Genomic DNA, 12,812 nt, shown 5'->3' on the forward strand with positions numbered 1-12,812 from the left:
AACAATGCATGATTATCCCTCATGGTTCTACATGTACTCCAAGTGCAGCTATACATCACATACATGTATTAAGTATAAGCACATAAGGAATGTACTTCAATTTATAACAATTATGAGGACATAAATAAACGCAATCAGTGGGCCAAAGTTAGAAGTGATTTAAACACTGGTGTAATTTACATCTCAGTAAGTAGGTGTAATTTACTTACTGAGAGAATGGGAGCACAAGGCTGTAATAGAAAAAAAACAAAGATGTATACCCTCTTGTTTGTTTTCCTGCTAAAACCCTACACACACCATTCAGAGTATAATTTATACCTACTTGGTCACATGTACTTTATACAGCCATTTATATTACCTATTAATTTGGCCCAGTGTGTTTACTGTAACATGCAATCACTCAAGAATAAAGCCAAAGATATATGTAAACATAAAGACTGTGATTTTACATGCTCAAAGGTAATACATTCAAAGTTCCCTAGTTATGTTGCTCCTACATATTAAGACATGAGTGTCTACACAATTAGAAGTAATAAAGAAATCCAACAAAGACAAAAGAGTGATCTACTATAATAGTTGTGGCATCTATACACTTGAATTTCATAGCTTGTATTGCCATAGAGTGAACCATAAGGTTACAGGAAAAAAAAATTTGCTGGCACATCTCTCCTTTTTCTAGTGGAAGACAAGTCTATGTCATGGACCAAAAACAAGCAATCATTGCTGAAACAATATGTGATATGACTTTTCATAATATAAGAAATTTAAAAATATTTAGTCAAATTAATATAAAGATTAATTTAAATACACTCACCTGGCCTATTTGTAAATGAATTTCTTTTACAGTATTTGACAATGATTCTACAATCTCTTTCATGCGAAGGAGATGCATTTCTTCAATGTCTTGAAATTTCTGTATAGTAAATAGAAGCAATTAGTCATGACAGAAACAGTTAATATAGTTAAAATAATTAGTGAATTGAGATGTTACGGCTGCGGTATTAGATAGATTGGGTAAGAAAAAATAAATCACCAACACACAATTTGCTTTCCAGATCAGAACCACTGTTATTAATAAAGTGTGTAAGAGGAAGGCAGGCATTTTTCGATACACTAAAGCTAGCTAGGTAGTATATGCAGAAAGATATTCTATCATATCACAATGCATCATTCAATCATTTGAAAAAATTCAAATTCTAGTATACTGGAAGATAAATTATAATAGTAACTAACTAAGGTAGCACTTGCATAGCTAATTTCTAGTGGCTCTTTCACAGTACAATTTTGAAAAGCTTACATACAATACATACTTTTGCAAACACAATTACAGAAACTGTACTTGTGAATATGTGTGGAGACAAACAGAAAGCTAACTGGTTTAACACTCCTATTCACCAAAAGGGCTGTTCACTTGACTGGGTCTTCAACAAGCACTGCTCTCCACTCTATTGCTGAGTTCCCCTCTCCAACCATAATTTATTTGTTTTTAGCACTGCCCATCAGCCCTGCCCTCCTCACATCCTCATATCCTGTCACTTAGCCTTTTCATGACTTCCATTCCCTCAGCATTTATGACTTTTCTTCTTTCAACCCTCTCTTACCTTTCTTCCACTGATGTGGTTGTTGACTCTCCATGCTTCATTCTCTTATACCCTGGATCTTTTTGCGACTCCCTCCCACCACAAAACCTGCTCTGCCAATCCCCAAGTCCCAGTTCACCCCCGATATCTGCTTTCTTTGCTCCTGCTCTCATGCTGCAGAGCATCACTGGTGAAAATCCCATGACCAGATGTCATAAACAGATAGTCAAGGGTTAATGTCTCTTTTACCTCTAAAGGGTGTCAGTAAACCTGGCTGACACCTGACCAGAGGACCAATAGGGGTACAAGATACTTTCAAATCTTGGTGGAGGGAAGTCTTTGTTTTGTGCTGGTGTTTTGTTTTTCATTGTTCGCTCTTGGACTAAGAGGGACCAGACGTACATCCAGGCTCTCCAAATCTTCTCGAATCAGTATTTCATGTTACAAAATTGTAAGTAATAGCCAGGCAAGGCGGATTGTCTTATGTTTGCTTTCTGAACGTGTGAATGTTTCTTTTTGCTGGAAGGATTTTTACCTCTGTTTGCTGTAACTTTGAATCTAAGGCTGGTGCGGGGGTCTCTGGGTCTATATGAATCTGAGTACCCTGTAAAAGCATTTTTCATCCTGTTTTATGGAGATAATTTTTACCTTTTCTTTCTTTAATTAAAAGCTTTCTTTTTAAGAATCTGATTGATTTTCCTTGTTTTAAGATCCAAAGGGATTGGGTCTGAACTCACCAGGGATTGGTGGGGGGAAAGGAAGGGGGATGGTTAATTCCCCCTTGTTTTAAGATCCAAGGAGTTTAAATCTGTGTTCACCAGGGAATTGGTGAAGTCCCTCAAGGCAGCCCAGGGAGGGGAAAGTTTTAGGGGGGACAGGTAGTGCCCAGACACTGAAATTTCTGGGTGGTGGCAGTGTTATCAGATCTAAGGTAGTAATTAAGCTTAGAAGTGTTCATGCAGGTCCCCACTTTTGTACTCAAGTTCAAAGTGGAGGGAAAAAACCTTGACACCGGCTTACTTCCTGCACTACAAATTTGTTCTCCTCACTATGAGTTCTGCCATCTTCTCAGCAAAAGGAGAGGTCACTCCCCTTGTGTCGTAACTTGAGTTCTCCAAGATATGGGTCTCTGGATGCTTCACCCATGCACCTTTGATAGGAGGTTTTTGGTGGCAGTGCCTGTTCAGCCTGCACATGCACTCTAGTCCTGTTTGTGGACTGTACTGAGGATAAAGAATTGCATGGGGAAACAGTCCTCAATTCCTTCCCTATTGTGAAATCCTGACAGACAAGATCCCAAAGCAGAGGGGAAGGAGGACAGGTAGCAGAGACTCACAGGCACACACATCTCAAACAACTCCAGTTATTGCTCAAGGAGAGTAATCTCTTCTTCAAAAGTGTCCCTATGGATGCTCCACTGCCGGTGACTCCTGAGCAGTATCCCTTGATGAAAGTGGGAGCTTCTGAGTCAGATCTAACATTGAAAACAAGACTACACTGGAAACAGAAGCATCTGCTCTAGAAGCATGGATCAGAATTATTTTACCAGTCCGTAATAATTTTTGTCCACCCATTTGCCAGTGGGTATTGCGCGCCAGATTGTTTTGTGGGATCCACTAATATTCATTCACTAGTATGAGCCACTAGTAGAGCCATCCTGCCAGAAGCTGTTGTAAGTAAAATGTCTAAAAGCTTATGTTGGGACTTCTGGACCTCTTGTAATGGCATCAACTCCTGAAACTGCTTAAAGTCATCAGCGAGAGAAAGTGTAGGCAGAATTATGACTCCTCTAGTGAGGATGATGGAATATTAGTTTGCAGGGTGTCTTCCTTGTCCACTCTAGCTTCCTGGTCTTCAAAAGACTTCTCCTGAGGCTTTGAGGAGGGAGTAATGAGACAGAGGCACGTCTCCCTCAATGGTCCCTTCGGGAGGAATTCAGAGGCTTTGAGAAGTAAACAGCCCACAGATCCAAATATGGGCACTAAGGTGGAACACAAGGCAAAGGAGATAGCATCCAACCCTGGTCGTGCCAGTAAGGAGGGGTATGAGACTATCCCTGAGAGTTCAATCTCATAGTAGAAAGATGGGGGAAGGCCTGTTGTAGAATAGTCAGGGGATTCCTATAACAATCTGGGAATCTGAGGAACCATCCTTGACAGTCCAATAGTGGAGCAGATGCCTGAGGTGAATGCAACTGCCTGTCTGATGCAGTCGGTACTGAGGAGCAAGGATGTACTAGTGAAAGATATGGTCTCAGTGACCCAACAGATCACAGTACTGGTATCAATTAACAAGGAAGATTCCAGCTCATCTGACATAACTAAGTCTCTAGAATATCTAAATTCTTATGGAACTGGCTGTAAATTAGTTTAAACCAGTCAAGGGTCTGCAGTAATCGGTGTCACTACCAAGGGAACTGCCTGCTTTGGTGGCCCTATCGTGGAAGATGGGGCAGGTACCAAAGGCACTGATTGTTGAGACAAAGGCCTATCAGATGACTCCAGTATTGACGACACAGACAGCTTCTATTATACAAGTGCAGACATCTGGGATATTCATTCAGATACAGACCAGAGGGAGTAAGATGATGTACCCATGCTTCTGTGAAACAGAATGGAGTCTCTGGTAGGCCTGGTCTACACTTTGCATCCTTGCGGCGCACCGGGGCTCCCCCATCAACTTTGCTTCCACCTCTCATCGAGCTGGAGTTCAGCAGTCGACGAGAGACCGATCAGGGATCAATTTATCACATCTACACTACACGCAATAAATCGATCCCCAATAGATCGATCGCTACCCACCAATCCTGTGGGTATTGTAGACGTACCCCTTGATTCATCATGCTTCAACTATAGCTGGTTTGGTTTCAGTACTGAGGTATGACTGGTACAATAGTGTTTCGAAGAACTGGAAGTCTTCAAAGAGCTTCCAGTACCGGAGCAGCTTGAAGCCTCTATGGGGACCTGCAGTCTCTGGAGCACATGGTCTCTGAAGTTACCTAGTTCTTTTTGGACGTTTGCTACTAGGAGAGCTAGAAGTTATTTTCTTTGAATTTAGTCACTACCTACCGTGTTGTTCTTTGTTGAGGATCTTGGTGACCGAAAAGCAGCAATTGATTGGGCATTAATAAGATTTGGAGGCCGGTGTACAGTAGGGTTCCCTGTATCCAGATCCAAGGCTGGTTGCAAAGCTTGCTCCATCAGGAGCCTAAACTTAATTTCTCTGTTCTTCCTTGATCAGTTTTTAAAAGAAATGTAGATCTTGCACGCAGCAGGTATGTGAGTGTCTCCCGTTTAGCAGAGGCACTAAGAGTGTCCATCACTAACCAGACTGGATTCCCAGCAGGAGAAGCAACTTTTGAATTCCAGGATCCCAGCATACCATGGCAAGAACCACCACCGAGGAGCTCCCTTTAGAGGAGGTGGAGGTTGTAACCACATGAAAAAACTCTCTAAAATAACTACCAGGTTAAATAAATTACTACTACTAACTAAACTAAACTAGCTCAAGTACAAAAACAGTAATGCTAGTCACAATGCAGGCATGTTAGATATTCAGAACAGCTGAGAAAGAACTGAGGACTATTTGCCTGTGCAGCTCTACCTATCCTCGGTGCAGGGCATGAAGGGGGCTGGAGTGCATGAACAGGCCAAACAGGCACTGCCTAACTAAAATCTCTGATCAAAGGTACATGGGTGCGTGCACACCTAAAATGGAGCACCTACAGGGATACTACTGGAAGAACTGCTTCTTCAACTTTATTGAATCCCATGCCCACAATGTCAGCTGTATTTTTGCCTTTGACTCACTCCTCAAACCTTCACTTTCACCTGTCTCCAGGTCTCTTGCTGTACAGGATGTTGGCAATTTCTTCCAAAACAAAACTGACAAAATATGTGACCTTCCTCCTCCCTTCAACTTGTCTTCCCTTCCCCACTTTGCCTCCAATAACTCTCGCTTTCTTCCCTGTCACAGAGGCAAATTTTTCATCTGCTCTTCTCTTCTAATCCCTCCATTTGTCTCAGTGACCGCACCTCATCTCCTGATCTCCCTCAAACATACTCTAAGCCCCTCCCTTAACCTCCAACTTTCCTCTGGCTCTTTCCCCTCAATACAACTTATTTTACACTCTATCATCTTAAAAAATCCCACCCTTGTCTCCACTTGCTTCTCCAGCTACTGCCCTTTCAGCCTAAGTTTTCTGTCTCCACCAGGTTCTGTCTTTGGGTCCCCTTCTCTTCCCCCTTTACACTTTATCTCTAGGTAATCTCACCCACAAACACAAATTCAACTACCAATATATATGCTGACAATTCACACCTGTCTCCTGTCCAAAATAAAACCTCAGCCTGCCTCTCCGACAACTCCTTGTGGATATTTAGTCATCAGCTCAAGCTCTATATGGCTAAAACAGATCTTTTAATCTCATCTCCCCCAAACCCAGCTTGCTATGTCCTCTCTTGATCACTGTGACAACACCACTATCCTGCCTGTCACTCAGGCTTGTAACCTAGGCATCATCTTTAACTTGGGCCTCTCTCTAGGTCTTCACATGCAAGCTATATCTGAATCTTGCATATTCTTTCTGCAGAACATCTCTAAAATACCATCTTTCCTATCCAGACAGTGTCTAGGTGCTCATCTTGAGTCTCAGTTACCACCACATCCTTCTCTGGCTTTGACAATACAATCTTGTCCTACTCATACCCATTCAGAATGCTACTGCAAAGATCATTTTCCTAGCCCACTGCTTTGACCATGCCACCTCTTTCTTATCATTCCCCATTGACTCCTCCTTCATTATCACTTTGAACAAATGACAAGTCTTCAATTTTATGGGCCTTCATGGCCTACCACCACTCAATCTATCACCTCTCCTTCACTACTGACAAATTGATTTTAACCAGATCAACAAAAAACAAAAGGAAGGTATGATTTAGCAGTCTTTTTCTACTCTTATTTAAGAAATAGATATATCTACTAAACTTTCACAGACATCTTGCCAAAATGTGTAAGTGATGAACGTGGAAATTCAATGTCATAAAAATTTTTCCAAATTCCTGTTTTAATAATCCAAGGAAGAACATTTACTAATTAATATTTAGACATTTTGCTTTTATATTCAAATCGCTTCTTAGATTTTTTTTAAGGTAGTATTAAATAAGAATGGAAACTGGCCTATTATCTAGGATTTTGTGCTTCCATATTACTGTTGTCATGAATTTGTGTTCATAAAAAGATAGTTGCAAATAGTGCACTAAAACTATGCTTAAATGCAATTTAAAGTACAAGTTTATTTTTTTTCTGTTTTCTAAAATTAGACATATCCCTTCCTGTAGTCTTTCAAAAAGTGTTGTGAAAAGAAAAGTTACTTGCCCAGAACTGTATTCTGCTCATACAAAGTCACTACTGGATTTCTGAACCAGTATTTAACACCTGTAGACTTTTGAATAGCTCAGGATTCCAAGATATTAAACTTCCTCAATGACTGACATACAAGTACTTCACTGAAGATGCATAACTCTTTTTGACACTCAACTCTCTGTTCCTTTTCAGTAATTTAATAAAGATAAAGTGACATCACCAAAAATGAACATATAATCCCAAATATAGCAAGGAAGGTAACTAGGTCAGTGTTAACCTACTAAAGAGAGATAGAGAGACTTTCACAGAACATTTGGTAAGTTAACATATTTCCTTGTATATGGAAATTTTAAATGGATCTGCAATCATTCAAACTAAAAAAGCCACAGAAGCATTTACACCTCAATTATTAAAAAATGCTAAAGTTAGGCCCATGTAGGAACTTATTACAAGCCTCTCTTCTTACCTTCCAACCTTGGGAAAAAGTTACCCCCTTGGACTAAAACTGTTCATACTTGTACTTAGGTTACACTTGTTTTTTGAAAGGAATGTTTTGCAACATTTACATTTAATTTTTTTCTGAGTTTCTCTCAATTAATTGAAATGGCAACTATGCAAATGCAACATTCTGTTTTCACTGGACATGTGTACCAATTGCATTATATAGATCTGGCTATCTATATCATAGAATATCAGGATTGGAGGGGACCTCAGGAGGTCCCCTAGACCAACCCCCTGCTCAAAGCAGAACCAATCCCCAGACAGGTTTTGCCCCAGATCCCTAAATGGCCCTCTCGAGGATTGAACTCACAACACTGGCCAATGCTCGAACCACTTAGCTATCCATCCCCCTATATACATCTTTATATAGATTGTCACTCCAAAATCCAGTCTATTACTTCAACTTATAAATTGGATATGAAGTATATGTTTTTTTTAAAAACCCTTAACAATAAAGTTAGTTCTAAATCATATTTCTTCAAAGACATAAAAAGTATGCGCACTCATTGAGGAGTAAATTATAATTTAACCAATTTGAAAGAGCAAAAAAAACATACACAAACACACTGGACACCAGGGTGGTTTTTTTAATTGTTGTTTGTTTTTTTTAAACAATCACAATCTAGCCTCTCAAATTCACAAGTCATAATCTGGCTCAAAACACACTTCACACACATATCTGAAGTCCGGAAGACATTTTTCCTCACATCAGATTGGCAGTGACTGAAGATTTTTCACTTTCCTCTACAGCATGTGGGTGCAGGTTATTTGCTAGCATTATCTGTATATATCTCACGCAATCATTTTCCTGCCATTCCATAAGCCTTGACCGCCAGTGCACCTCAGTCCCTTCTATTCTCTGGCGGGGGGCTGTAATACTTAGGCCTAATTTCAGTTGTTAGGTTTAGTGTGGGGGCGCAGGGTAGTGCTGGTGGGCTGTGAAATATACAGGTCAGACTATTTGGTGGTCCCTTGAACTCTATTACTATGGGTATGTCTTCACTACCGGCCGTATCGGCGGGTAGCAATCAATTTCTCGGGGATCGATATATCGCGTCTCATCTAGATGCGATATATTTATCCCCGAATGAGCTCCTGTCGACTCCAGAAGTCCACCAACGCGAACGGCGGTAGCAGAGTCGACGGGGGAGCCGCGGACGTCGATCCTGCGCCGGGAGGATGGTAGGTAACTCGATCTAAGATACTTCGACTTCAGCTACGCTATTCATGTAGCTGAAGTTGCGTATTTTAGATCGATTTTCCCCCCAGTTTAGACCAGCCCTATGACTAGAATAGTAATCAGTGGTGCACAATCAAGCTGGAATGGCACATGGAATGGGTCCCACAGGGATTGGTCTGGGGCCGGTTCTGTTCAATATCTTCATCAGTGATTTATATAATGTCATAGAGAGTATACTTATTAAGTTTGTGGATGATACAAAGCTGGAAGGTGTTGCAAGTCCTTTGAAGAATAGGATTAAAATTCAAAATGATCTGGACAAACTGGAGAAATGGTCTGAAGTAAATAGGATGAAACTCAATATGGACAAATGAAAAAGTACTCCACTTAGGAAGGAACAAGCAATTGCACGCATACAAAATGGGAAATGAGTCTGTAGGAAGGAGTACAGTAAAACCTCAGAGTTACAAATAGCCCAGGAATGGAGGTTGTCTGTAACTCTGAACAAAAGTTATGGTTCTTTCAAAAGTTACAACTGAACAGTGACTTAATATAGCTTTGAAACTTTACTATGCAGAAAAAAATGCCACTTTACTTTTTTCAGAAGTTTATGTTTAATACTGTACTATAATGCCTTTTTTTTTTTTTTGGTCTCTGCTGCTGCCTAATTGTGTACTTCCGACTCCAAATGAGGTGTGTGGGTGGCCGGTTAATATGTAACTCCAGTGTTCATAACTCTGAGGTTCTCCTGTACTGTGGAAAGGGATCTGGAGATTATAGTGGATCACAAGCTAACTATGAGTCAACAATGTAACACTGTTGCCAAAAAAAAGAAAAAAGGAAGCAAACATTATTCATAAGAGCAAGACACAAGAAGCAATTCTTCCACTCTACTCCATGCTGATAAGGCCTCAGCTAGTGTATTGTGTCCAGTTGTCAACACATTTCAGGAAAGACGACGACAAATTGGAGAAAGTCCAGAGGAGATTAACAAAAATGACTAAAGGGCTAGAAAACATGACCTATAAGGAAAGACAGAAAAAACTGGGTTTGTTCAGCCTGGAGAAGAGAAGACCGAGGAGGGATATGACAACAATTTTCAATTACATAAAACATTATTACAAGGAGAAGGGGAAAAAATTTTCTCCTTAACCATTGAGGATAGGACAAGAATTAAGAAAACATCTAGAGTAAGGATCTGTGTATATAAATTTGCATTATTTTAGTTAAAATGGTGCAAACTACTGTGTGGATGCTTATTTCAGTTAATTATTTCATTTTAAGAGTGACTTGTTTCAGTTTAGCCTAAACCTGTTCCAAATCAACTTAACGAAGCTGCTAAACCAAAATATATGTGGTTTAAAACAGAAAAAAGGGTTTGTCTACACTTAAAAATTTTCTGCTTTAACCCTACTGGCATAGTTAAAGTGGCAACCATCCCTTTACTGTGCATGCAGTTATACACGTATAAAGGCATTTATTCTGATTCCCAAGCCAAAATAAAGTATACTTGTATCTCTCCATCTACATTAGGGCAGAGAGAGCGAGCAAGAGAGAATGCTCTCCCAAATCTGGCATTGGCTCTAGCAGACAAGTCCAGTACATAGTGGTTACAATCATCACTGGACTACTCTACATACCAGCATTGTAAATTTCAGAAACACGCACAGGATGTTGCTTGAATTGTGGTAAAGCCTTAGTGGACAGTAGGGGCAGTATCTCTGCCAGCTGGTACCACAATGTGATACACTCAATAGTCCATTAAGGCAGTCTGAGATTAAATGTCTTGGCCTTTAGAGTGACCAGCTATCACCACAAATGGGCATGGAGGCAGTCTGAAAGATTTAGTCCTGTCCACGTAGTAGCATAGAGCGTGGTATCTCCAGGATGTGCAATTTCTTTTCCCTGTGTGTGGAATGTGATTTAGGGAAGAATATAGGTAAGCTGATTACTTGAATGAAGTGAAATTCAGATACTGCTCTAGGAATGAACTTTGGATGAGGTCTCATATGTCCACTGTATAAAGAAATTCAACCCTGAGCGCCTGAAACTAACTTACTCTCCTGGCTGAGGTGATAGCCACCAGAAAGACTATTTTAGGAGTCAGACAGCAGACAGGGCATTTTCTGATGGCTCAGAAGAGGGCTCCATTAGCTTCAGGAGTGCAACGTTGAGGTCTCATCTTGGGGTAGGCTCTGTTCCCAGTGAGGAAGTGTACATCAATCACACCCCTAAGGAATTTCAATATTGTCACATAGAAGATCAAAAGAAACTGTATTAGAGGGCAATACACTGATATCATCATCAGATGACTCTTCATCTAACTGAAGGAGAGTCCAGAATATTTCAATTGCAATTAAGTAATCCAGAATCTTCAGTATCAAGGCTTGGTCAAGAACTAGATTGTGTTGGGTCGCCCATTTGGAAAAACTCTTCCATTTAGAGGAATGGGTCTTCCTCATGGATGGTTTCCTGCTTTATGCCAAGATGTCCTGAACATGTAAAGAGTGACCTTTCCACTCCTCCAGCCAGCATTCAGATAATCAGTTGTAGAGATGCTGGGACTGGATGAAAAATTTGTTCTTGGTTCTGTGACAACAGGTCTGGGCTTTCTGGAAATCTTATTGGGACCTGTGCTGACATGTGCAGCAAGCCCATCAGCCAGAACTGATTCACCCAGTAGGGAGTTACGTAAAAAGTCATCCAGGGTCAGCACCAGAGCCAGGATGCCAGTCTTGCTGGGGGAAAAAAAAGAGGATTCTGTGGGCGGGAAGGGAAGCTGGAGCATCTCCTGGGTTAGTTTTGCTAACTTGACCATTTGCTCTTCCAGTTTTGGTATGAGGGACCTGGCTACAAATGCAGAGAGGGCCTGGGATATCCTCCTCCTCATGGAGATATGTGATGGGACACAACTCATGGACAGGTGGGATGGTGGGCCCCAATATGCTCAAAAGGGCTCTGGAGGTAGATCATACAGGTATTGGCCAGATCGTGGGTGGACCATCCACTACCAATCTTGTAGGGGCTCTTTGGATATCCCCTAAGGTGCTTCAGTTTCCCTGGAGAGGGATTTCTGCTGGAGCCAGGGGAGGAGTAGCTTGGAGAACGGGAAAAGAACTCCCCTGGGAATGGTGGTACCTTCAAGTACAGTTCTGGATGAAGATGATGCCAGTGCCCAAGATGGTGCCAACATTGGTGCTGGGAGAAAAAATGAGAGTGGATACTGAATGGCAAACTTTGGTGCTGGAGTGGTTCTTTGACCAGTGCGGGGATCAGTGTGAGAAGGGCTCAGTATTGATGTTGGCACCAGGGCCAAAGCTACTCTGGCTTTCTTTCCTGTCAGCGCCCTGCTACCATCTTTGGAACTGGAAGGCCTGGAAGGTCCTCAACCTGAGGTAAACATAATGTCCACTTGGAGCTGCATTCACAGCAGTGCTCTGTATCCAACACAAAGTGTTAAGGGTCTCTTTGTCCCACCTTTTGCACTGATGTCTTCAATATCAAGCAGGCATCTGGGGCACTAGTGATGAAAGGCTCCAAGGTTCCAGTTAGGACCATGTTTCTTCCAAATGGGTCTGATGCCACTTTCACGGATTGCTCCAAGAGATGCAATTTGAGCCTCTCATCCCTTCACTTCCAAGTGTAAGATAAGGAGAAGCAGATGTAATATGTAACATGAGCTTCCCTGAGGCAGAAGAGACACCTGCCATACCCATCACACAAAGAACAGAGATTAAACCCAAGTGCTGAGAGACTGGTCTTTTTCATGGTTGTGTAACTTTGCCCTGCTCTACAGGGAGTGAGGGTGCGTGTACAGGGGACTCTCCCACGTCAGCTCTTCTGTTTTTTCCCCAGAACATCCAAATACAATGAAAAATTTACAAATTAAAATAACAAGAAGAGCATTTCTTCACAGTTAAGTTTGAGGCTTAGACAAAAGTGTGAGCTGACTGGATGCAGTCCAACGTCTGTCTCACAGCCATTGGCAGTAAGAGGAAACACAAAAGGTCATGATTTCTTCATCTTTTACATCCTTGGTGGGATCACAAGGAGGCAAAGGGCACAAGAGTGGCCCTGACAGACATGGCTATGCAAAAGATTCCAAGCTTGTGCACACAAGGCACATGCACACTGACTACCCAAAGTAGCTATTTCAATGCAATATATCCCTCATGAAACCAATAACT

General features: G+C 41.4%; 1 protein-coding gene across 5 annotated transcripts in view; it reads right to left on the reverse strand.

Moving 5' to 3' along the window:
- FCHO2 (FCH and mu domain containing endocytic adaptor 2) overlaps positions 1–12,812 on the reverse strand; it is a 239,032-nt gene that overhangs the window by 154,166 nt on the left and 72,054 nt on the right. For all 5 annotated transcript variants that reach the window (XM_075067024.1, XM_075067019.1, XM_075067023.1 and 2 more), the window contains exon 7: positions 815–913. In XM_075067024.1, the coding sequence (XP_074923125.1) occupies positions 815–913 (99 nt within the window). The remainder of the gene's footprint in view (positions 1–814; positions 914–12,812) is intronic.

This window comes from Chelonoidis abingdonii, chromosome 6, assembly GCF_003597395.2.
Source record: "Chelonoidis abingdonii isolate Lonesome George chromosome 6, CheloAbing_2.0, whole genome shotgun sequence".
Taxonomy (NCBI): Eukaryota; Metazoa; Chordata; order Testudines; family Testudinidae; genus Chelonoidis; species Chelonoidis abingdonii.